The sequence below is a fragment of the Carassius auratus genome, unplaced genomic scaffold (genome assembly GCF_003368295.1).
Source record: "Carassius auratus strain Wakin unplaced genomic scaffold, ASM336829v1 scaf_tig00032568, whole genome shotgun sequence".
In the NCBI taxonomy this organism is placed as follows: domain Eukaryota; kingdom Metazoa; phylum Chordata; class Actinopteri; order Cypriniformes; family Cyprinidae; genus Carassius; species Carassius auratus.
In genome coordinates, this window is record NW_020526009.1 from 67,788 (window position 1) to 94,516 (window position 26,729).

General features: G+C 36.2%; 4 protein-coding genes across 5 annotated transcripts; 2 read left to right on the top strand and 2 right to left on the bottom strand.

Moving 5' to 3' along the window:
• Positions 1-985: 985 nt before the first annotated feature.
• Positions 986-6,446, top strand: LOC113080923 (DNA-(apurinic or apyrimidinic site) lyase 2-like). Its single transcript, XM_026252983.1, has 6 exons — positions 986-1,132; positions 1,245-1,328; positions 1,479-1,659; positions 1,736-1,879; positions 1,955-2,024; positions 5,296-6,446. The coding sequence occupies exons 1-6, from the start codon at positions 1,018-1,020 to the stop codon at positions 6,391-6,393; spliced, it is 1,692 nt and encodes a 563-aa protein (XP_026108768.1). The 5' UTR covers positions 986-1,017; the 3' UTR covers positions 6,394-6,446.
• Positions 6,447-7,377: 931 nt separating this feature from the next.
• LOC113080914 (ligand-dependent nuclear receptor-interacting factor 1-like) lies at positions 7,378-12,488 on the top strand. The gene is made up of 4 exons (XM_026252973.1): positions 7,378-7,495; positions 8,216-9,890; positions 9,992-10,225; positions 10,820-12,488. Exons 1-4 carry the CDS (start codon positions 7,485-7,487, stop codon positions 11,663-11,665), a joined length of 2,766 nt encoding a protein of 921 aa, XP_026108758.1. The 5' UTR covers positions 7,378-7,484; the 3' UTR covers positions 11,666-12,488.
• A 1,562-nt stretch (positions 12,489-14,050) lies between these two features.
• Positions 14,051-18,542, bottom strand: LOC113080917 (tumor necrosis factor receptor superfamily member 14-like). Its single transcript, XM_026252974.1, has 7 exons — positions 18,486-18,542; positions 18,164-18,253; positions 17,239-17,364; positions 16,985-17,140; positions 16,806-16,890; positions 16,564-16,727; positions 14,051-14,403 (listed from the first exon to the last, which is right to left on the bottom strand). The coding sequence occupies exons 1-6, from the start codon at positions 18,514-18,516 to the stop codon at positions 16,583-16,585; spliced, it is 633 nt and encodes a 210-aa protein (XP_026108759.1). The 5' UTR covers positions 18,517-18,542; the 3' UTR covers positions 14,051-14,403; positions 16,564-16,582.
• A 5,131-nt stretch (positions 18,543-23,673) lies between these two features.
• LOC113080918 (tumor necrosis factor receptor superfamily member 5-like) lies at positions 23,674-26,729 on the bottom strand. Of its 2 annotated transcripts, XM_026252975.1 has the most exons (9): positions 26,481-26,729; positions 26,256-26,345; positions 25,713-25,838; positions 25,462-25,617; positions 25,257-25,341; positions 25,001-25,179; positions 24,824-24,840; positions 24,539-24,570; positions 23,674-24,451 (listed from the first exon to the last, which is right to left on the bottom strand). In XM_026252975.1, exons 1-9 carry the CDS (start codon positions 26,524-26,526, stop codon positions 24,415-24,417), a joined length of 768 nt encoding a protein of 255 aa, XP_026108760.1. In that variant the 5' UTR covers positions 26,527-26,729; the 3' UTR covers positions 23,674-24,414. The 2 variants fall into 2 exon arrangements, with proteins under 2 accessions (XP_026108760.1, XP_026108762.1); XM_026252977.1 differs by lacking the exon at positions 26,256-26,345.

Genomic DNA, 26,729 nt, shown 5'->3' on the forward strand with positions numbered 1-26,729 from the left:
CTTCTTGTCATCCTTGACTTAGCTGAACAAGTACAAACCCTTCCCTTCAGTAAACATTCAGATCAAGACAGATAACAGTCTTCGGTTGTAGATGTTGGTATGTGTGTTTGTCTGCAGTCCCTTGACATTTTTTTTTTTTTTTGGGATGCTAATTATTTTGAATTCGAGTAAACATGTTAACATTTGACTCATACTGGGGCAAAAACAGGGCTTCGGTTACTAAACATACTGTATATTTTCTTGGAATCTATTCTATATCTTAAAAAAAAAAAAATTTTCCCCTTGCAGTCAAATGTTTAAGAAAATATGAGCACAGGCAGTTAAATAATGAATATACTATATGAGCTACTATTTATTTAAAATAACTAAAGGCACCATGAACGGACCAATGATTTATATATATATATATATATATATATATATATATATATATATATATATTTATATATATATATATATATATATATATCAGTAGATAAAAAAACAAAACATTTAACTAATTTTATTTTGTAATATGAAATGGTATTTTGATGAACATTTTAAGGAATCTACATATACATATTTATCAATTTTAAATGTATTTTAATTTATCCAAAATTTCAGAAACATCAGAGATTAGACAGAATGGGGATGAGTTATAACTAATAAAAATGTGTGTATTTAAACATTTCTACAGGAATGTATTGTGGTTCTCAAATGTACTTGTGGCTTCTGTATTTGTTTCTTTTAAAAGTGGTTCTGTACTACAACAACAACAACAACAACAACAACAACAAAAACACCTTAATCTTTAAAATGAATTATACAAGATACTACAATGCATAGTGGAAATTACATACTGGTTACAGGGCCATAGTCGTCTAATAACATTTAGACCAATAGTATTTTGTATAAAAGCAGGCGTGAAGACTTTTAATTTGAAAACCTTTGAGACGGACAAAAAGAAAGGTCAGAAAAGTTACTTCACACATGCATTGCATTCAGCTTGAATCGTCCGACATTGTGTGACAGATAATCATGAAGATTGTAACATGGAATATAAACGGCATACGAACGTTTAAAAATGGCATCAAGAAAATTTTGGATTCATTCGATGCAGATATAATCTGCGTCCAAGAGACTAAAGTTACCCGTAAGTTATGTGTTTTAAAGAAACGCGGGACTTTGAATCGGTAGATAAAACACATGTGCCCTATTTTTTTTTTTTTACAATTTAATAACTCATCAGCATACTTTTTTTTCAGGTGACCTGTTGGATGAGAAGACAGCAATTGTTGATGGCTACAATTCATACTTTAGTTTTAGCCGAGGACGAAGTGGATACTCGGGTAAAGCAGCCTACAGAACCATTCAACGACAGTGAAGTGACTTTAAATATAAACTGGAATGTTCTTAACACCGGATTCATGTTTTTTTTAAATAAATGTAGCCTTTCATTCACCGTCTGCAATGAGCAACCTGATTTTCTCCATGACCAGGTGTAGCGACCTACTGTAAGGATACCGCTACTCCATTCCTGGCCGAGGAAGGATTGACAGGTCTGTTGGCCAATCAGGGAGAGGCTGTTGGTTGCTATGGTGACCAGGTTGAGTTGTCTAGTGAAGAGCTTCTGGCGCTGGACAATGAAGGAAGGGCTGTCATCACTCAGCATCACTTCATGTACGTTTTGGACATTTACTGGTAAGCTTAACATGTTGTGAATGTTGTTTTCACATAATTGTTTTATTATTCTCAGTGGCAAAGATGGACCACAGAAGCTGACCGTTATCAATGTTTATTGTCCACGAGCTGATCCAGACAAACCTGAGAGAAAACAATACAAGCTCCAGTTTTACCAGCTCCTCCAATGCAGAGCCGAAGCCATCTTGAGCTCAGGGAGGTGAGAGAGAGATCTTACAGATAAGAGCTAAGATGTTTATTTGCTTGATTAACCCATTCCTCTGTCACTCTTCAGTCACGTGATTGTATTGGGAGATGTTAACACTTCTCATCGACCCATAGACCACTGTGACCCAGATGATGTGGTAAGTCCTTTAACGTGTTCCTCCATCATTATTTCAAGATTTCTGTTAACTCCAGTTGGCTACGGGTGACAATTTATAAAAGTAGAAGCAGTAAAAGCAAAAATGCACTGTATAATGGAACACCGTCACAAACACTTAGAATATGTTTGCTGATTAATAAAGTGCAACAGTGCCCAATTTCTTAGTAATGCTAGTTGCGAATGTATTTTGCCCATTCTTTTTTACTTTTTAATCTTTCAATCTTAAAATCCTTAAGAGTTATACACCATTAACTGAACTAACCAGCAATGAGATAAATCAAGAGGTTACAAATTGTGATTTGAAGTAAAAAAAGCATTTGAAAATCAGACCAAAACATAAAAGGGGCTCAATGGTTCAGTGTAATGAACATCTTTAATAAGGGAAAGCACTACAAACCCAAGAAGCTCTGAAAATTGTGAGGTCCACAGCACGCAAAGGTATCCAATGGTGAATGAAGTTTTCCTTCATGTTCGGTCTTTTCATTTTATTATGAACTCAAATTCAGGTTAGAATGCCAATTATTATTGGTCCTTCATAGGATAATTTGTCTAGCTGTCTGATTATTCTGTTTAGCTCTTTAATCTTATTGAACTCAATCATTTGCGTTTTCATGTCGCTCAGAGATGTCGGATTGGCCCGCTGGCATACCTCACGGTCACGTACTCGACAGTCTTGGTTTTTAGACAGAGGTAATTGACTAATATTTTAGATGGCCTCTCCTATGCTTGCTCGTTCTAAAATTACTTTTATTTAGTCCCCATAGATCTGAACACACTTGAATAAACCAACATTATCTCTAGTCAGATGTCACAACCACTACTACAGTATATTTATAAACCGACCAACATTACTTTCCCTGATAGTGGCTTGGGTATAGCCATGCCATGCTTGGTTTCCCATGTACACTTAGCTTGAATAATATTACAATAAACATAGGTTAGGCTCACCTTATTTAGGATGGTCGAACAACATCCAGTTGACCTAAATGTAAATTCCCTTCAAGCCCTTACAGTCTAAGTACACAAAGTAATACCAAGTGTTAGCCGGATTTCTAAAAATCCAGTTGGCGTGCTCTGTGCTCCATCTCAACTGGATTTTAATGTTACTAATCTGATGCAGAAATGTGGTTAAAAGGAATCAATAAAATCTAGTAGAATTAATATTTTTAGATTAAATGGAATCAATTCAAATGTAGCAATTTATTATTATTAAGATAAAATGTATTTTGTCAAATACATAGTCAGTTTAAAGATAATCAGTACAAGACACCAGACTCTGAAAAATAAATCTATGAGTAAAAGATGCATAGCTGACTTTAGAAAATACGTAGTACGGACACACTCCACGCTATGGATTCTTCAGGCTACAGAATCGCTTGATCCTCTTGCAAAATTTCCTTAAGTACTGCAGATCAAGACAAGCATCCTCCAAATGGAGACAAGAACTAACAATTAGAATTTGGATTGATTAGGGCCTAGATGTGTTAGCACCATTTGGGCACATATAGTAATTTGCTTGAAATGCACTGGGAAATGACACACCCTCGACAGTAATTAACTTATCTCTAAACTCATGATCTCTATTACCTTTTAGTCTACTTGTAAGATCATGACCATTGTACAAGACGCATAGAGACAGTTCAAAGGATACCAAACATGACTGTAAATAATACTTGCACTGATGTAGAACATTATATTATACTATTGTATGGACCATTCTGGCTGCGCTGAGGGAAGGGGAAGGAAGCGAATGAGAAGGAACTAATGCATAGGTGAGAGAGACGTTTTCCCACATATTCTCTCAATGAGATTTGGAAACCGATGTCTGTATGTTAATACACTGTGTGTGTGTATTGTCCGTCTCAGAAGATCAAAGTGAGGTTCTATATCAGAATCAAATAAAAAAAAGTTGGAGGAAATTTAAAAGTATTGATTTAAAGATGTTGATTAGATGTAGAAAATAATGATTTTGCTGTGGTTTGCTTAACAAACAATGTGGTCTGATAGCTTAAACAAAAGCATACACCATTGATTAACATCCTCATAATATATAGTAGGTCTGCCTGTAACAGTTTATAAGGCATAATTAAAATTCAGTTACATATGGAGAAAATCAGTGGGATTTATAGCTTCACTATAGGGTCATTCGGTGTCAACTCAACCAGATGTCCCTTGCTCAAATTTTTTATTTTTTTGCTAATTATTTTTTTTTTCTATAGAAAAACAGACATATATAGTGATGAACGGCCAAATATTAAATGTCATGGATGAATATTTACAGAGTAATCCACTATTTTTTTAGAGGAAAACTGCAAGGGGGTAAATCTGACTTCAGAAAGATGGCAGCATCATAATGTTATTTGTACACCAAGCTTAGTAAGTTTGTTAGTAAAAATCTGTTGACTTTAGCAATTACAATTGTTTTGATAGAAGCAAACAAGACCTATTAGTCTATTAATAGACCTATATAAACAGTCCTATTTTCAAAATTACTTATTCTTTAGACTTTCTGATTTAAATACATTAAGTATTAGCTGTATTCAAAGTGACCAACACCTGGTTTTCAACCCCTAAAAAAATAGGTAAAATATTCAACAATGTGTAAATCGAGCCTCACTGAGATGCCCATATACCTGTGGCTGAACAGTATAAGCCTTAATGAAGATGCCAAAAGGAAAGTTTGTTAAGACCCAATATCTAAAAGGACATTAAGCTCTTTAATACTTGAGTTACAGCCATGCAAATTTAGGAGTAAAAACGTGAAAAGTGTAATTTCTCCATTTTTGAATGGTCTCCATTGGCACAATATGCAACAAAGATTTCCAAAGTTCCCTTGTAATTTGCCATTTTGACCCCCCTCTACAAAATAGTGGATTACACAGAAAATATTCATCCATTATATATAATATTTTGGCTTTCATCACTATAAATGTTTTTCTTCAGAAAAAAAAATTAGCAAAATAAAAAATTTGAGCCGAGGAAGTTTCTGAAATTTGTTTGATTTGACACTGAATTACCTTTTTATATAATTATATGTGGAACAGTATTTCCAACGGACCAATAAGATTTAATTATGGGTGGAGTCACCCAATGTTAAACACTAGAAATAGAAACTAGGTAACCAAATAAATGTCTTGTTGCAACTGGATTGGACAAAAACAAAAATTTACACGGAAGAGGTATATTTATTGTTTTATCGCACAAGTTACATACTAGCACATATCTGCTCTTATTACTGTTCTGTCATTTAGGATAACTTTGAAGATAATCCAGGGAGGAAGTGGCTGGATCATTTTCTGTTTGGAAAGACAGAAAAGACCGAAAATGGAAATACTGAAGATGACCTTACAGACATCTCCCAGATTTCTGCCTCTGGTGGCAAGTTTGTCGACTCCTTCCGCCATTTCCACCCAAAGCGCTCCAATGCCTTCACGTGCTGGTCCACGCTTACGGGGGCCAGGCAGACCAACTATGGTACACGGATTGACTACATCTTTTCTGACCACTGTCTGGTGAAATCTGTCTTTATGGGTGTAGACATTATGCCGGAGGTGGAGGGATCCGATCATTGTCCCGTATGGGCACAGCTCAGCTGTACCCTCCGGTCTAGTCCCAAGTGCCCACCATTGTGCACACGTCACATGCCAGAGTTCATTGGCAGACAGCAGAAACTCTCACGTTTCTTTGTCAAAGTTTCAGAGAAAGAGAGGTTTTCTAAAGTCTCTGAAGAGAGTCTACCTGGATCACAGGATTCTGGGGAAATCCAGGAAAACCTGAATCCTGTAGGACAGGGAAACATTGTTGCAAAGAAGAGACCTTCATGTAGAGAAAAAGATGCAAATGCATCCAAAGCCAAAAGAAGCAATCAGATGAAAACTGAAGGCAATGCTAAAGGAAATCTTCTAGCTTTCTTTAAGCCTAAACAGACGCCATCGATTTCTTCTATTGTAAACTTGAGCCCGAAACAGACAAAATCCTCTGAGGATAGCCCATGTAGTGAGAGTGAGGTCAGAAGCTGCCCTAGCGATGTGCAAACTGAGACCAATCTTTCTTTGGTAACAGAGATGGAGACTGAAAATAAGGATGAAGTGGAAGCAGAATCGACGTCCATAGTCAAGTCAAAGGACTGTAAAAAGGGGCCATGCACTGGTTTTTGGAAAGCGGTTTTGCGTGGGCCTCCTCAACCACCACTGTGTAAATCACACAATGAGCCCTGTGTCTTACGAACTGTGAAAAAAGCAGGACCTAATTTAGGCCGGCAGTTTTTTGTATGCGCTCGTCCTCAAGGCCATGCCTCCAATCCTCAGGCTAGGTGTAATTTTTTTGCCTGGGTAGATAAAGGGAAGTAAGATCACACTGTCATCTGTATGTATACTGTACATTTCATGTTTTGATTGTATATTTTTGTTTTATATGTAACACAATTTTAAAGGATAAATAAATAATGTTCTTATGAATTTGGTTTAGTATCATACATTTCTAGCTTCAACGTTGTTTGTTTTTCAGACATTCCTTTTTAAAGGTTTAAAATTACCCAAATTTTTTGTTTTTGACCATTAAAGATAATTTACCAGATGACACATGGGGGTGAATAAAAACCCAATTCTGAACGCTCACCATTGGTATGTAATACAATAAAGCTTATTAAAGTCAGCAGATTTTGCTAATATAAATACCAATCTCTGTAAAAAAAAAAAAAAAAAAAATCTTCAGTAAACAAATCAAAAATTTTAGCCAGGGAATTTTCTAACATTTGGTTTTGACACTGAATGACACAATACAGAGTTTAAAATTAGTCAGGCGAGCAGGAATTCTTAATATGAAGGTTTTGTTGTTCTGGTAAGTACTATGTGTGGAATAACGGCAATGAATGAAAATAATACTTTACATTTTAAGTGTAAAACATTTGAGAAATAATATTGTGTCTTACAATATCTTGCATTAGTCATTTATTCATATATTTATATTTTTTGCTTTTGCCTTTGTTCATTTTTTCCCAAAATGTATTTTGTGTTCTTTATTGTTTTGTCTTTCTCCTATTTGCTCTTTTCACTTATGCTTATCTCTTTAGTTATATTTCAGTTTCCCCTTTTCTTTAATTTATTTAAATTTTTATTTTCTATTTCATTACTTAATTCATTTATTCATTCATTATTCAACCCTTTTGCTTTGCCTCGTTCCCTTTGTCTCATTAAATTTTTTCTCCTTTCTCTCTTTTGTCTTGTGCATTCGTTTTTTCTCCTTGAGCTTTCCTTCTTTTTTTCTTCCTTCCTTTTACGGTTCAGAGGGCCCAGGTTGTCTTTTATTTTGATAAACGTATTTCCGGTTTGAGTATTACATCCTGTGAAGGGAGATTTATTCAAGTGAATTAAATTTAACGACGCGCTGACCAAAATATAGACAAAAGGTATTTCTTGAGGTGTAATGCCTACAGACATTCATGATGGAGAGGTAAGTTTATCAACTGCGTTTTTGTTTTAACAACCGTGTGTGTTCGATCGTGCAAGCTTGTCCAAAATGGCGAATATTTTGGTGACTTCTTGTCGCGAGCGTTTGTTACCTCAGAAAACGTGCAAAACTGAACACATTGGAAAGAGAAATCAATAAAAATTCGATAGTCCTTCTGCAAAGATGCACGTAATTGGTGTGATAAATGTCCAGAAGATGTTTAATGTCTACAGTTTTACAGTTGACGAAGTACTAAGTCTTTCTTCCATTTAATCTTCATATATTTATTATTATCATTAATTGAAATCATGTATTCATATGACATTGGTCAACATAGAGAATTCTACAGGTAAACATTTTTTAAATAATATAAACCATAAGCCTAAATTATTCACAAATTTGAGATCTGTAAGATTTTAAAAAATGTTTTTGGAATAAGTATTATGATCTGCAATCCTGTATTTATTTGATGATGATAATAATAATAATACAGTAGAAACAGTAATACTGTATTCATCCAATATAAAAATAACTTTCATATTTTATTGTAAATCATTCCCAGCAGTTACTCCAGTCTTCAGTGTTGCATGATCATTCAGAATCATTCTAATATGATAATCTGGTGCTCAAGAAACATTTCTTATCATTATCAAAGTTGAAATTGAATTTTTAGGTAACTGTTTAACTGTGTGTGTGTAAAAAAAAATTGTCTTCATCTTTTAGTGGAACAGGAGTCTATTACCAAGCAATGCCTGCAGTGGGACCCGATGGGAAAAACGTCATGAAGTTAATTCCTGTCCAGAAAGTAAATGGACAGTTTTATCAAACACAATTTTGTACTGAAAGAGACAGTCTTGATGTACAACTGAAAGCCTATGCAAAACCAGTTAATCCATCTGCTGCTGCTTCAAATCAAACACCGATCCGGCTTCCCTCCCTTCAGCCCTTAGCAGATGGACGGTATGTCCTTAAATCCCTTCCGCAGGTCAGAACTGTGTCTAACGCTGTCAAAACTCAACATGGTGGAACTAATGACCCCATTATTCACAATCCAAAGCCTGTGCATGCACCTCTTTCAACACAATCGCTTTCCCAGTATTCAGTCCAGTTACCTCCTCAGCCCAATGGACAGGGCATGGTGGCAGTCCAAGCGCTGCCTGTTACCGTTAAATCACCTGTTCTCCCAAACGGTCATTTCCTGCAGATCCCTCCAAATGCAAAAGTTAGGACTCTGCCAGCCACTGCGCTCCCACAATCCATCAAATGCAGGATAATGAACTCTGTGAGTAGTAACACCGGTAACCTCCAAAAAGGTCCACCAACGGTTGTGCTTGTTTCCCCTGTGAACTCTGTTAAACTAAATTCTGACCAGCAAGTCGTTTCGGTTACAAAGCCAAGTCAAATACAGAAGACCTTGTTACAAAATCCCCCTACAAACTTGCAAACACCTGTTTGCGTTCCTAAAACAAATGAAGTGAACACTCCTTTAAAATGGGTCGTCCAAGAGGGAACAGGTGCATGCGCTCCTTGCCTTGTACCTGTAATGACACCGAATGTCAGCACTGACACCATAAAAGCAGTCAAGCCTGTCAACTCAGTTGGGACGGCAAATGAAATTGTGCCAAGCAAACCCACACCACCTCAGACCAGCCAAGAAAAGATCACCCCAGGCAAAGACCATGCCCTGGTCATGTGCAATGGGAAAGTCTACTTTGTGGCCAAGAAAAATTCAGAGATCGCCAAGGATGTGATGATCAGCGAAGGTGGGAAAAGAGGAGTTGTCAGCACCTCTCCTGCCCTGCCTGCCAGCTCCGCTCTGGGGACAAACTCTTCTAAGCAAGACCCAAAAAGAAATGTAAGTGAAATTATTGATCTCTGTGATGATGATGAGGAAACGTCCACGTGTCTGGGAGGTGCCCCGGGAAATTTGCCTACCCCGAGTCAAACTGAGGTGGATGAGAGCGATGAAGACTCTAATGTAATATTTGTGTCATACATTCCACCCAAGTCAGAGACTCGTGCTGGTAAGAAAGTGGAGAAAGCTGCCTCTCAGAACAAATCGGAGGAAGTTCAACACACACAGACAAACACACAACCTGTCTCACAGAACGAAGGGGAAAAACCGGCACATGCAGAAATTGAAAAAGATGGTGGTCCAAATAATCCTTCGGCCAAAATGAGTGATAAAATGGATGAGCAGATCGAGGGAAATGAAAGAGATGAAAGCAACTTGACCCGTCTTTCTGAAAACGTGAATATGGAGGCAGATAAAGACTTGGAGAGGGTCCAGAGTCCACCTGAGACGAGATGTCAAGATGATGCAGCTCTCGCTGAAACTGCCAGTGTTTTGGAAGCACCCCAAAATGCCTGTGTTCAAGCCACTTATGATACTGAAAAAGTAATATACCAAATTTAAACATCATATTTTTTAGTAATAAGTTAGAAATAACATCTTTCAATAGGCTGACATTTAATGCAGTCTTCTCTCTTCTGTCGCAGGCCTATGAAAATCCAGCCTCTGATCAACATCGGAGTCAACCAAAGACTGACAGTGAGCTAAGAAAAGAATTTGGCATCACCTCTTATGTACAAATTTGGTTGCAAAGACCAAAGGCAACTGTGAAGCCAGATCGTCTGACAGAGAAACTTATCATAAACAAACGCACATTAGATGGCCTTCGTAAAGTGATCCAGGAGTCAAAGTTGCAGTCAAAAATACAGCAAATGATGCAGGCAAGTTACATTATTAATGTATCCAAATTGTGTTGTAACGTACCGTGCATGTACACATTTCCTACATCAGTGTTTATCAGATGCTATTTTAATACATTTCCAAATCACTGTTATGTTTAACTTAAACTATTAAAAAACCTTTTTTTTTTTTATTAAAATAAAGCTGTATTGAATGCAAATATAAATATTGGTTCAAAATATTGAACCTAAATTATAAATAAAGCTGGGCTGACACAACTACAAAAAAATAATTTAAAAATAAAATGTTTGAAATGTAAAAAAAGAAGAAAAACCGCTAATTAAAAATTGTAATCCATGTTATAATACTATATATATATTTGAACTATTTTAGTACCATTTATATTGTAAATATTTAATGACCTAAATAGCTTTAGTTTTTTTTGTATGCTAACATGCTTCTCTCTTTCCTAGCTGAAAATTATAACTTAATTGTTGGGACAAGCTATTTAATTTTTTTTTTAAATAAAATAAAAATGATCACATAAACCATTTTTTTTTCACTTGTTTTGGAGGAGTTACGACTGTAGGAGTAACAGCATTGATTTATTTCATGACACTTTGTTCAATTGCTAGGTTCCCTACACAAAAATGGAGGAGGATGAAGGCGTTGCAGTCAAAAGAAAAAAGCTGGAGCAGGATGGGAGTCAAGATAATCCAAACATTTCACCTGCTTCTAAATGTTCAGTTGTTCCCACTGAAAGCAGTCTAGCTCGTCAAGAAGAGGTTTGTTCACCAACAGAATCTACAGTTGATAAAGTTCTTATGCAATCTGAAATGCCAGCAGATTGTACTGGCAACACGTGCTGTTTTACTCCTTTAACTGAACAAAATGCAAAACAGACTTCTAGTCATACCCTATCCCCTTCCTCTCAGAGGAAGACCTCACCACGCTCTAAAAAAGTTAAGGTGTGCACGGCCTGTCCTTGTGGGACTGTTTTGGGGGCTGCAGAAGCCACTTCATCCCTCCATTCACAAGACCGAGCGAATCCATGTACTGCTGATGAGTCACACAAAGGAACAAGAGAAAAATGCTCAAGTATAACCCCAGAAGAGAGTCGCCAACTTCAGAATTGCCAATTAAAAAATCAAGATCCTGTTAAGAAAGCAGGGAAAACCCCATCAAAAAATCCACTTGAAAACAAAACTCCATTAGAAGGCTGTACTAGTGAAACATCACATGTAATCTCACCTAATAGTTCAGTGAATATTACATCAGGTGCAGCATCAGACAACCCCAGCATCTCATTCTCTAATAAACAGCATGGTCCCCAAACAGACACATTTCCAACACAGTCACTGTACACACTGGAGACGCTGGATGCTGAGGAGATAAAACGGCGTGAGAGAATCGAACGTTTGAAGGATCTCCTGAAGGCGAAGGAGGCTGCACTGGAGCGGATGCAGAGTATGAACATTTAGTCATGTCTGTACGCTGCATGATAGACTGAATATGACTGGGAGAACCACCAAGAAATTTCCAAGAAAAAATTTACACAGTTCGTACACAATGTTTATTTACTAACTCTTTTACCTTTTTAAAGTTTACCAGATCTCAGTGTCTTTGGCTTCCTAAGCATTTTGTGGTGTTTGTCTTATTTATAGTTGTTTTTAGTACGTTTAAGCAGATGCCATTTTATCATTTTTTTTTATACCTTTGTATAATTTATGTGCCTTTATCAGGACTTTGTTTTCTGTAGTTCAATTTGTGGTGTAACAGCCTCATTTCATAAAAAAAAATATATAAAAAAATATAGTTAATAATTCAATGTACTTTTGGGAACCTTGTTTGCATTTTGAGGTACATTTTGAACTCAAGAACACTGTAAATAATGTTAACATACTGGTTGAATTGCTACATTTTTATAGTCATACATGTCTATTAAACTTAATGAAAATGTTGCTTGTTATCTTGCTAAACTTCAATTTTATGAGTTTTCATGGTTCAGATTTCTTAGAATTGTTTCGTTCAGAATTGTAGTTGTTTACTTTTTAAATTCTCAACCTCTTGTTCAGTTGTCATGCTGCTTGTAACAAAAACATACTGGAGTGTTGCCAGATTCTTAATGGTGCACATGATTTGAAAATGTATGTCAGACACTGGATTTGCCATTAACCTTTTATTTGTAGTTATAACAGCACAATTTGTGATGAAACAAAGGTCCTGTTGTGTTATAAGTAATGGTGTTTTTAAATTAAAATCAGCTGTAACCAGAGCTGGATATTAAAGGATTACGTAATCAGATTCCAAAACTCCAGTACTTGTAATTAGGGTGAACTACTTTTGAAAATACTCGTAATCAGACTAGTTACTTTTTTATGGATTACATGATTACATTTTATTTACACAATAGCTTTTTTTTTTTTTTTTTTTTTTTACTGATGCATTCATATGCACTTCTAGTGTTTTATTAGATTAAATATTTAACCTGGCAGTGATATTGCTGTGAATTTCATGTTTCAATATTGGTTTTTGTAGTGTAGCTGTTTTCTAAATTTACTTAATTCTAAGTAATTATAAGTTTTATTCAGTGTTACTTGCAAACACTAACAGCGAAGTACTGTGTAATGTGTAATCTAAGAGATTATATTACTGACTACAAATTTTGTCATGTAATCTTTAATCAGTAACTGATTACAATTCATAAGTAATCTACGCAGCTCTGACTGTAACTGTGGTGGCTGCCCTATAGCATAAATAAACTATTAAGGAAAATGTTCAGGTGCCAGTCAGGTTTAAACCATGACTAAATTTAAATTAAATCAGGATGGCAAAATAAAACGCCACCTGTTACAACATTAAATCACATAGGCAGTCAATAATACTTTACAAAAGGGAAGATTAATACCACAATTACCATGGCATGAGAAAACAATAAATAAATAACTTGTTTGAACAATAAGAAAATGAAAAAAATCGGTAGATGGGGGGGGGGGGGGTGTCGAAGTAAGTTTCGGTTTGAGGTCCACGTAAGAATTGCGTCACAGTCATGACGAAACTTGGAGAGTGTAGCGGGATTTCAGACACCTGGACAAGTGGATGAGCAGCCATATTGTCTTCAGAACAAGTTTAAGTGCAGACGATCTGGCGGTACCCCGTTTAAAAGTGATTTGGAAACTTCACAACGCACCAGACACCACTCACATAAAAAGCAAACGTTTGAACAAGCAGCCGTCTCTCTACTTCGCAAGGTTCTCCAAACAATCACTTCCACAATACTGCACACTCACAGATTACGCGATGACTTTCAGGTATGACTCACTTCCTTGTATCATTTTCATTCCGCTGATAATTTAAATGATCAAGCCCAGACACGCAAAGTGGGGAAAAAAGTAAACTGTAAGGATGTTGTGGGCCACGTTTTCACTGCCACACTGTCACCAAAAGTTAACTGAAACACCTGTTGATGAACAAGGATTTCAGAATCTGTTTCCAATCTTGTCAATCTTGGTACAATTAAATGAAATGTCTTCTGTTTCACAATTTATTTAACATCCGTTCATTTTGCATTTCAAGTGACCAGATTGGGGGAACTGTTTTGGTGGTCAGGCAAACAAATACAGTAGAAGGTGGTTTTATTTAGAGTGATCATTTGAGGTTTTTCTAAAGGCACACTTGTTATTTATGTTTATGAAGCATCATGCAAAAGCAATAGTTTCTGAAAGTAATGCCACTTGTATAACTGTCCAATGTCAACAAATGGATAAAAATGTTATGAAATAAAATACACTCTTTATAACTTATTAATAGAAATAAAGATGATTGCATATGGTCTTAAAGAAATTAAGCTTTATTTCCAAGTGTTTATACTGTCTCTCCAAACAAGATGCATTGTAAACAATTATTTTTATGCAATATAGTGTGAAATATAGTAAAAGCTTGCATTGTAATAGTTATTGAACACTCATATCAGTTTTTGCTAATGATCTGATATATATGCTCTTTAATATTTTCTTGACTAATATTACATGCATAATAACATATTGTGTCGGGTGTGCAATAGACACTCGTCAGCAATACTGTGCTGGTTATTACAGACAACAGCCAAAGTAACGATTAAGTTTAGCTGTCAGTCAGTGGCGTCCTCTTTTGGTGGAGAACAGCAATATGACAACTTCAACACCTCCGTGGTTTCAGCGCTGGCTAGCTGTTTAGAATCCTGTTAATAATCCAGTCATTCATATAGATTAGTGGTATAGACCTCACATCAGAATTCTTTCATATAGATCAATCCAGAAAATAATTTAAAGAAATCTAAAACTGAAATGAATTAATGGCATGGTAGTCTCAACAAACTACTGCATGTATATCAGCATTTCAGAATGTGGCTACACAAAATGATGCTACCTTTTAAAGGGGTCATATGATGCGATTTCAAAAGCTCTTGGTGCATGAAGAAGATCTGTAAAGTTGCGAAGACTAAAGTTCTCAAATCCAAAGAGATATTTGTACCTCTTTCTCAAAATATCTCTTTATCAAAGTTAAGACTCTGCCACGCGCCCCTAAAACAGCTCATTCAAACACGCCCCCACATGTCTACATCACTATTTGGAAATATTTGCTTAATGCTGCCAAAATGTTCATACAAAGGAAGAAGCTCAGGTTTCAGTAACAGCAACACGCCCCTAGTGTTGAATCAGTCATGTCAGGGAGATGCTGTTAGCCTGGTAATACCAGACTCTGCTACTTCACTTTGCTTCGTAGACAGAGTCTGGAATGGCATAATAGAGAAGTGTTTTCTCTCTCACTAGGGGGCGCTTGTCTGAAGTTTAAAATCATTGGTTAACCGTAGCCAATCAGATACGTTTAGTTTTTGACGTATGTTATTCGCCTGTACAGCCACATCGAAGCACAGACATCATGCATCGAACTCAAATCTATGATTGAACTTCCACTGTAAACCTGTTGTTAACACATGATGATGCGAGCGAAACACCGGAGTGAACATGGCTGTAAACGACTTTTGCAGTTTGAAAAAGAGTTGAATGTTCTCCATAACAGAGCGAATTGCATCCCGTGTCTCGTTTCACATTTCCGCGGTCGTTTCGGTTTTCGATTTCTCTAACCTACAACGTAAAACTTGGCGATAAGCATCTACGTCACGGCTCTCAGCCCGCCCTCTGTTCGTTGATTGGCCCGGCTGTTTCCAGACCGGTGGCAAACAGAAAGCTCTGACGCTGTATCAGACTGAGTACAGAAGCGAAATGAAATTGAGCGGAAGTAGGAAGTCTGACGTAGTCAGGCTAAGATGCTGTGTGTTTCTAGGTGAAAGCAAAAGCACTATATTTGGACTACGGAAAGTAGATGCATTTAGGAATCTTTAAGATTACTTACAACAGAACAGCGACGCATTTTATAGACGACCGTTTCGTGAACCTAGGAGAGGAGGTTATTCTGACTTTGCTACGACAATCTGGCGCTTCTGAATCAGCTACTGTATGTATGTTTTGTTATTAGTTTAAGTATTTGCTATTGAATGTGGAATATGGAGTTTTGCGCACTGTGTGTATGTGCATGCAGCATGTGTGTGTGTGTGTGTGAGAGAGAGGGGGGGGGGTCACACAGTGGAGTTAGCTGTCTTAACCGCCTGTGGCTTGTGTACTGCAAACATACACAAGCTTCATCACTGTGTCTGTCACACAACTCTGTTCCCCTTTCGGGCTGATGGTAAAACTAAGGACACTATTAACTGTCATTACATTTATTTTGAAAGATGAAGCTTGTGATTATGGAAAGGGGGGTTACATTTCCGACAAGTGCTTGCGGTGTTCAGCCAACCACAGTGCACTGGGTCAGTTGGCAATCAGAGCAACCTGTGCATGTCAGAAGGAGGGCATTTGTAGAAAAGGAGCGTTTGAGAGAGGCGGGGCATAAAGGACCTACAATAATGTACAGTATTTGAAAAATAATGTGTTTTTTGAACATTAAAACATGTCAACATATTATGTTACAACAAATACACAAATACAAATACACATGTTTAAAAAAGCATCATATGACCCCTTTAAGAGCCATGCACTGAGGCTCCTGAAAAATAAAAAACTTTTTTTTTTGCTACACATCAGAGAAAAACAAAAACCCCCACTGAATTTAAAATGTACTTTGTTTACAATGTAAAATTTATATATATTTTTATTGTGAGGTCTTTTTCAAATCAGGTCAATTAAATTAACCACACAGGGTTATAAGGTCACTTTTTTTTTTTTAAAGTTCATCGATATATTTTAAATGACAAAAGGCTTCTGCTACAAAAAAAAAAAAAGAAAAAAAGGTTTGGACTCGGCCACAAATTAAGTTTAAAAATTATGTGTCTACTTACCTTTATTGGCTTTCTGAACTTAAGAGAAAAAAATTCTGTAGACATCTTCTAAGGTAGTTGAAATTAAATCTAAAAGATCATTTCTTTTCTTTGGCTTCTGTTCACATGTGACATCTTTCACAGGACTGCCACATTCTTTCAGAATCTCATTTCTGGCTGCACAGCTTAAAAAGAATTATGACAATACTGAATGAATAACAGAAATTCAAATCAGACATAGTACAAATTAAAACTTCACTTACTCTCTCCATTGGGTGCAGCTCAGCCCTGATGGAGAATAAAACCCATGAGCACAGTCCACACATTCTGTATCTGATGCCTTCGTCCCTGCAAGCAGAAACAGAGACCAAAAATATCAGGGTTACACCTTAAAATGTTTGAAGACTTAAATGTTACAGACTGCTAAATTGACAAACACTACCTGGTGTTCTTGTTTCTTGTCCTGGTCTGCAAACTCTGTGTTTTTGAGCTCGACGGCACTGTGAATCTGAGTAATCAATGCAGTAATATCCATCAAGCACATCACACACAGTGTCTCGTATTGTAGTGCATTTACTCTGGATGTAAAGGCCTTGACCTAAAAAAGCACATTTAGCAACACGTTAACATAGGCAATCAGGCAATATTACAAATTCTGAAGCTAAAAGAAACACACGCAAAAAAATATAAACATACTTTTAGCACAGTCTTTGCATGTGAAGCACCGATGAAGACCATTGATTTGATTCATGAATGTTCCTGGAGGGCAGGGTATGCATGTGGTACTCATATCTTCATTACAGTCATGGTATACTACTGTTCCTACAAACAAATATTAACACACAGCTCTAAGGTGACCAAGCAAATCAAGGATCTTCTGGAAAAATTCAAACATCATAGGTCCGTGATGATGTTGATGTTCATAGATATTCATGTCATTTCATAAGTTCTCCATAGATGTACAGTTGAGGGTGGGTTAGGAGTTATACATGAATGCTTCTGGAGTGCAGGGATTGCCTGTAGCGGCAAAAACAGCAAAGCAGCCTGTTGACTACTAACCACACAAACAACACACTGACAATGACCATACAAAACTAAGATGATATGCTGTACTTTGTGAATTCTTAGAACTATTTGGAAAGGCGACAAATAAAACTAATTAATCAATAGTCTCCTAAAAAATATAAGGCATTTTCAATAGTTTGTTCTAAATAAACAGGCACCTAAAGAGATGCACACTGTTGCTATGAGCAAGATGGTAAACTGCAAATGATTTTCATATAGTGCTGTACAGAGCCTTGTATTGTAATATTTATTATTAAAATACTATTTTGATAATAATTCCAGGTATATGTATTATTCAATAACCTGCATTATTACATAAAGAAATACATTTTGTCTTCTTGTGGTGAATGACATGTGTCAGCAGCAGTGTGCAGCAGATACATCCAGCGATTTTTATTAATCTTCTGCTTGAAAATAGCAGATGTGGCTTCAATTTCATAATTTCTGTTAACTATATTTTTGGGATATGGTGGAGATGGGAGAAAAGGTGAAAAACTTTCTTTTCTTCATCATCTCTTATCATATTTACATGTATGAAGTTCATGAGTAAGCCTACCTATATTGCACATTGGACAACAATCTCCCCAAGCAGTTCTGTATTCACTTGGATCACAAGTACTTCCGATTGAGAGAAAAGGATAAAAAACTGTAAAGACACAAAATAAACAGCACTGAACCTGTAAACTCTTAATAGGTCAAACGTTTTCCCGCTCACTGTTTATTTAATGACAGTCACAGAGCACTATCACACGATTCGTTACTGCTACAATCGCCATTTGTTCGATAGCTGCATTTTAATCAGGCGACACGATTTCTGCTGCTAAACTTTCCTTTATAATCAGATGATTGTCTATCACGACACAATGTAAGTAACATACCTACTGCGTAAAAATAAAGAGTCGCCCTCATGTTCTCTGCTTGTTGGGTGTTGCGAAATTCTGTTTCTTCTTCTTGTTGGCGATTGGTAAACAAACTTTTGGTGCATTACCGCCACCACCAGAAAGAAGAAAAACATAAAACAATAATATACACCGGTGTGTCTGTGTGTGTGTGTGCGTGCGTGCGCGCGCGCGTGTGTGTGTGTATATATATATATATATATATAAATAAACCGTACAATGTAGTATAACTTCACACTCTCTCTTTCATTACAGAATTTCCACAAAAAATGCTGCAGTTCACAAAAAAATAATCAGTAAGAAACGTTGCATTACCAGTGTATTTATTCTTTTTTATTGCCTTATTGTCTATTTTTTTATTTATTATTATTCTATTGTATTGTTTGCAAAAGTGTTTACCTCAGTAAAGGTTTTTTTTTTTTTTGCAGCATTTTCATTAAGACATCTAATTCATTCTTTTTTCTAAAGTATTAAACAGATTTTATAATATGCATACTATTCAATGGTAGTGTAATTGACCCAGTTTTAGCTAAACACAGCATCACATGACATTTAAATGTATATAATTCATCTTTAAACCTTTAAAGTTTATAAACTATAAAACATGAAAAAAGTAAACGAATTATTGCTTAGATACAGCAGCAAGATACATACAAGATACATACAAAAAGCACAATACATTGTTAAAAATGTTTTAGTCTGACCAGCCAATCTGACATTGCAGGTGTGTTATTTACACAGTGAAGTAAGCAGGCAAAATGTTGTTCTTAATGTTCAAACAAGATTAAGCATACTGCTTTTAGAAACAATATTGTACAATACAAAGTGCAATATATATTAAAACTTTGGGACACTTGAGGCTGATTTTTGTGTGTGTCCTTTTTCATTAAAAAGACAATAATCAAAACACACAGGTTTTGAATTCGAAGTTGTAGATTAATATCTACAAATGTGTAGAATGCAATTCACATAAAAGGAAATTACAGACACAAATGTTTACGACACTTTTACTTTTGCACTTTACTTCAGATCCACTGCACAATGTCAAGTCGGCACTCACAACCACTCAGATCTTTTTTTTTTTTTTTTGCATATGTATCAGTTATTTATTTTTATTTTGTTTAAATATATATTTTTATTAGTTATCTCCACAAAATGCATGTTAGAGAAGTGTACAAATGGTTAACATTGTGTCACAGCAGTCAGAAAAGCAGTTCTGGGATTTTTTTTTTTTTTAGCTAACTTAGTAGTTATACTTGGCTTTAAATTAAATATGTACACAGTTTGGATTAAATTATAGTCAAATTTTTAATTAGCATGTTTTTGTGTTTTGCTTTGGTAGCGAAATTGGTACCAAGAACCAAGGATTTTCACTGGTAAAGGTACCGAATACTGAAAGTTTGGTACAGTGACACTAGGTCAAGTAATTCAAACATACTAAGGAAGATTAATATAATGTAAAATATCAAAAGGTCAAAGTACAGATTAAATTTTTTTATTTTATTTCAGGAGTACCCTTACCAGATGTTTTGTTAGGATTCATTGGTGGATTCTGCCTTTGGAAAAGTTTAGGCTGGGAGTGTGTTGTCATAACATCAGAAAAAACCTGAAACATCATTCACCATCTAGATCATTGGTATCAATCTCAATTCCTGGAGGGCCACTGCTCTACAGTTTTTCTCCAACCCTAATAAAAACACACTTGATCCAGCTAATCAATGTCTTCAGGATTAATAATGTAGAAACTTCCAAGCAGCTGTGATTTGGAGCTGTTTGAGCTAAACTCCGCAGAGCTGTGGCTCTCCAGGAATGTAGTTTGAGGAAATTAAGCAAGCTATTGAACATTTAAAATGTAATAAATCACCCGGTAATGATGGAATTACTTCGGAGTTCTATAAGCAGTTTTCTGAGATTCTTGCCCCGTTTCTTTTTTAAATATACTCTGAAAGCTTACAGTACTCACAGCTTCCTACAACTATGACGCAAGGTATAATTAGTTTGATTCCTAAGCCCAAGAAAGAGTTGCTGCTTATTGATAATTGAAGACCCATTAGTCTGTTAAATAATGACTATAAAATATTTGCTCAGGTATTTGCTCAAAGATTCAAATTAGTATTAGATTCCATTATTGATGAAAATCAATCTGGGTTTATGAGAAACCATCATATATGTAACAACATTAGACTTATTTTTGATCTTATTGATTATTCTGACCTTATAAATGATGATAGCTTTATACTTTTTTTTTGACTTTTCAAAGCCTTTGATTCTGTTGAGCATCCTTTTATTTTCTACTGTTTAAAACACTTTGGGTTTGGGGCTTATTTCTGTAATGCTATGAAAACTCTTTATGCGGAGGGAAATAGTTCTGTGAAATTAAATAATGGCACTACTCAAAGATTTAATTTGGAAAGAGGAGTTAGGCAAGGCTGCCCAGTTTCTGTTTACCTCTTTCTCATTGTTGCTCAGGTGTTTTGTCACTTTATTAAATCATCCAATTTAAAAGGAATTCAAGTTGAAGAGAGAAGTATCCTGATAAGTCAGTTGGCTGATGACACAGCACTTTTCATGAAAAATGTTGATCAAATTCAGTCAGCTGTCAAGATCATTGAAGTTTTTTTCCAGTGCCTCAGGGCTTTGTCTTAATTTACAAAAATGTGAACTATTTGCTTTAAAAAGTTGCCATTACAGAAATATATGTAATATCCCTGCAAAGGATTCTCCAACTTATTATGTCATTAATAACTTACCCTCATGTTGTTCCAAACCCGTAAGACCTCCTTTTATCTTTGGAACACAGTTTAAGATATTTTAGATTTAGTCCGAGAGCTCTCAGTCCCTCCATTGAAACTGTGTGCACGGTATACTGTCCATGTCCAGAAAGTTAAGAAAAACATCATCAAAGTAGTCCATGTGACATCAGAGGGTCAGTTAGAATTTTTCTAAGCATCGAAAATACATTTTGGTCTATTAGCATTGTCTTCTCTTCTGTGTCTGTTGTGAGAGAGTCCAAAACAAAGCAGTTTGTGATATCCGGTTCGCAAAAGAAATAATTTGATGTCATGTAACCGGAGCTTTTTGAACCAGTTCACCAAATCGAACTGAATCGTTTTAAACTGTTCGAATCTCCAATACGCATTAATCCACAAATGACTTAAGCTGTCAACTTTTTTAATGTGGCTGACACTCTCCCTCAGAGTTCAAACAAACCAATATCCCGGAGTAATTAATGTACTCAAACAGTACACTGACTGAATTGCTGTGAAGTGAGAACTGAAGATGAACACCGAGCAGAGCCAGATAACAAACAATAGACTCGTTCACGAGTCAAGAACCAGTTGCATCAGTTTTCGGATCACCAGTAGTTCTTTCGGACAGTTCGATTCAATAAACTGTTTGAAGAAAACTGTTCACTGGTTCTTTTGCGCTTGACGTAATGGCATCATTGGCGATGATTGCCCTTCATTCAAGCCTTCGGTTTACCCGCGCTCATAACACTAGCACAGAATCAGTTCAGAATCAATCACCAAAAGAATCAGTTCGGTTCAGACGCTCTGTGTGTCAGTCTGCTTCATGCTGAATCACACATGCGCAGTATCATCAGCTCCTCGGTTCACGAATCGGACGCGTCTGACAGAAACGGTTCTTGACTCTAGAACGAGTCAGTCTATTGTTCGTTATCTGGCTCAGCTCTGTGTTCATCTTCAGTTCTCTCTTCACAGCAGTTCAGTCAGTGTACTGTTTGAGTACATTAATTACTCTGGGATATTGGTTTGTTTGAACTCAGAGGGAGTGTCAGCCACATTAAAAAAAGTTGACAGCTTAAGTCATTTGTGGATTAATACGTATTGGAGGTGGCGAACCGTTTAAAACGATTCAGTTCGATTTGGTGAACTGGTTCAAAAAGATCTGGTTACATCGAATGATTTGTTCGCAAAACCGGATATCACAAACTGCTTTGATTTGAACTCTCTCACAACAGACACAGAAGAGAAGACAATGCTGAATAAAGTCGTAGTTTTTGCTATTTTTGGACCAGTGTATTAACTGACCCTCTGATGTCACATGGACTACTTTGATGTTTTTCTTACCTTTCTGGACACGGACAGTATACCGTTCTCCAGCTCTCGGACTAAATCTAAAATATCTTAAACTGTGTTCCAAAGATAAACGGAGGTCTTATGGGTTTGGAACAACATGAGGGTAAGTTATTAATTACATTATTTTGCTATTTGGGTGAACTAACCCTTTAACATCAGTCAGTGAAACATTATTATAAGATAATCAAGTATTATTTAATGATAGAACTTTTGTACCGTATTTTCCGCACTACAAGGCACACCTTCAATGAATGGCCTATTTTAGAACTGTTTTCATATATAGGGCCCACCGGATTATAAGGTGCATAAAATAGAAGATACTGCAGTCAAGCGTTTGACTGGGTTTGCGTTATGCATCCACTAGATGGAGCTGTGCTAAAGGGAATGTCAACAAAACAGTCAGATAAAGATGCCTTGATCCATATATAAGGCACTCTGGATTATAATGCGCACTGTCGTTTTTTTGAGAAAATTAAAGGCTTTTAAGTGCGCCTTATAGTGCGGAAAATACGGTAATTAGAATACAAATGCATAGATATTTCAACTGAACATTTTAACTGGACTGGTGGTGGTACTTTGTCATTCAGTGTTTCTGTACCAAAAAAAAATTTAAAATAAAAAACTAACAATAATACTTATAAAATGACGACGATGATAATAATAATAATAATACGAATTCTACTAATAAGCACATTATAAAACAAACTAAGGATTAGCAAGCTACTGGATTCCAGCCAATGAGATTGTCGTTTGCACATTAGCTCCGCCCACTACCAGAAGACCCGACAGTTCTTAAAAGCTGAAACCAATTCATAGGCTAGGTTATTATGACAGGAAATTCCAACTAAGTATATCGTTTACATGTAGCGCATCAATTCTGCATGCAAGAGTCTCTCGCTCTCTGCTCACACCAAAGTGACGACAAGTGGTGCACCTTTACAGTAGAGTTTACGGTACGTCAAAGGCACACTGTTCATCCATTGATGAACTAAGTCAAAGAGTGTTTGGCGAGTGAACATATATCTGTGCTAAACTTATACTTTGTCTGCAACTCACACACTGGCGAGTAAAATCGGAGAATTTATTAGCCATTGGCAATATAGACAACATTTGGTCGCCCAGAATGAAGATTTAGTCGCATATGCGAGTGATTTGCTCGCAATGTCACCTATATTTATGCAGCGCTTTAAACAAAAAAGATTGTGTCAGAGCTAAACAACATTAATTAGGAAAACAAAATGTAGAGGGTTGGTTCAGAAGATGAATGAAGGTCTTATGGGTTTGGAACGATATGAGTAATTAATGACAGAGTTTTCATTTTTGATTGAACTATCCCTTAAAGCCATATTTCTGTAAAATATAGCAAACAAATGTCTCTATACTCTGTAAATACCTTACAGCTGATTGAAAATATGATAGTTGCATGGAGAGAGACTGTTAGTAGAGGCAGTTGGTTACTTCTGGCCTGGACTTTCTGCTGCACACCAGCACACTGACCTCTCCTCTATCTCTTTAATGTTCCCCATCCTACACTCTCGTCAATTCCAGTGAAAATTAATCCCCATATTGTCTCAGCTGTCAGAACTGTAGCGATCCAGTGTGCTCTCTGTTGTTAAGATCTGTGTTGTGGCTGTTATCAACAATAAGCAATAAACCATCCAGCAGCAGCAATATTAAAATGTCTGCTCCTGTTCACATTGATTGCTGGTTCTCGATGAACGGCATCCCAGGGAAATCCAAGTCCAACATCCTACACAGTTCTTCTCCATCATAGTGCGCTGTAATAGCAGGAAAAGTAATAGACAGTTTCATGTATCATCTGTTGGATCCTCATTGTTTTCCTCCCTGTAAACAAATAATAAACAATTGATTTTTAGCACACTGCCACACACAATTAGGGAAATAATACTAAAGGAAGTTGGTTGTTCTTACGGTGGTTGGCCTGATGTTTCCTCAATGGGAGACTGAAAAATAAAACAACAAAATCAGAAAAATCCCGAATGTTCTTGTATGTACATCAAAACAGACAAAAATGTAGAAAACTGAACAAAAGCCTATTAGTACTAACAAACAGATTACAATTACACCAGTTTGCCACACACACAAAAAATAAAAACGGAGCATAATATGACAATGTGGCATGAGACTCATAATGAATCATAAATAAATTAAATTAATAAATGGCATCATATAAACAAGGCAGAGTTTGAAACTTACCTTATTTATTTGATCACCTGCAAAACATTACAAAAGAAATTACATTTATAGTTTAATGTAAAACAAACATAGGAACTGTAGTGCAATAAGCATTAAAACACAGCAATATAAAATAAATAGTTTTTTTGCCTTTCAATAAAATTGCTAAAAGTAAAAACCAATTCTGTATCCACTCACCAATACTGACTGTCAGAACTTCTGAGTGTATCCTTCTGTATAATGCTGCTATAACAACTGCACATATAACAGGGGGACATAAAGCTACAAGATGATATCTTTTCCTGTTCTTCTGTACACATGTGACATCTTTTACAGGACTCCCGTCTTCAGCTTTAATATCATCTCTGGCAGCACAGCTTAGAAAAAAATTGAAAAACTGAATAAACAATAAAAATTCAACCAAGACATAGCAAAAAAAAATACCTTTACCTACTTTGTCCATTTGGTGCAGTTCAGCCCAGATGGAGAATAAAACCCAGGAGTACAGTCCACACATTCTGTATCTGACGTCTTTGTTCCTTCAAGCAGACATAGAGAGTAAGCATTTTCTGAAAGAACCTTAAACTGTAGTGAGATTCATAGACTACAAATTATGTGAGGAAAAATATACATTGGCTTTGAGCATTCAGAAACACTACCTGGTCTTTTTGTTTCTTGTCCTGGTCTGCAAACTCTGTGTTTTTCAGCATGACGGCACTGTGAATCGGAGTAATCAATGCAGTGATATCCATGGAGTACATCACAGATGGTGTTTTGTATTGTAGTGCATTTACTCTGGATGTAAAGTCCTTGACCTAAGAGCACATATAGCAACACATTTACATAGACAATAATGTAAAATTATAAATTTTGGAGATTAATATATATATATATATATATAAAAACATACTTTCAGCACAGTGTTTGCATGGGAAGCATTTATCAAGACCATTGGGTTGACTCATGAATGTTCCTGGAGTGCAGGGTATACATGTGGTACTGGAATTACCAGTGCAGTGACGGTAAACTACTGTCCCTGCAAAAAACAAATTTATTAACACACAAGACTAAGGTGACAAAGCAATTCAAGGATCCCCTGGACTAAAAGTTTATGAGTCCATCTCCATGGACCAATAGAAGGCTATACCATAGTGCCCTTCCTCGTCACAGACGTCAAGTAATGACGTTCACCTGCAGGGCAGGCTACTGAAGAGGAGGCGAGGTGGTATGAGGTAACGTTATCTGGAAAGATGCAGATCTGCACCCAAAGATAATTACACACAAAGTGTATCTATGAATTTTGAATAATTTTGGTTATGACTGCACCTTGTATTTAAATAGTTTAGTATATATGACATTTTGTAGGTGATTTTATGGTATTTTGTGTATTGCACACAATACGCAGAATTGTTTCTCATTGTTTGTGCTTTAAGTTACTGGTTATTTAACCTACCCAAATTACACATTGGACAACATTCTCCATCAGCAGATTTATATTCACTTTTACCGCATGTATTTCCATATGTAAGAAATGAACAAATACCTGCGAAGATAAAATAAGTTACTCAACGTTGTACCAGAGACCTACTTTGGGCATTTGTAATGTTTTGTAATTAATTCAAATATGACCAGGTGATCGTTTCGATCAGAACATAATCGTGTACTGACCATCACCTACCAAATACGGACAAAACACTCGCTTTCATGTTCAGTCTTTCCACCATTTTGTTACTTGTTTTTTATGACGACGTTATGATTTCGTTGGCTGGTAGACTGAAGGCGCTTCTTCAATATCCCGAAAACATTTATGTATGTAGTCATAGCATCAAATACCGTATTTGTCCATTTGACGTATTCAATCAATCCAATACGTCATATATTCCAAAAATTCGACGTAAAGTGAAAAAAAGTGAGTGCACAGGGTGTG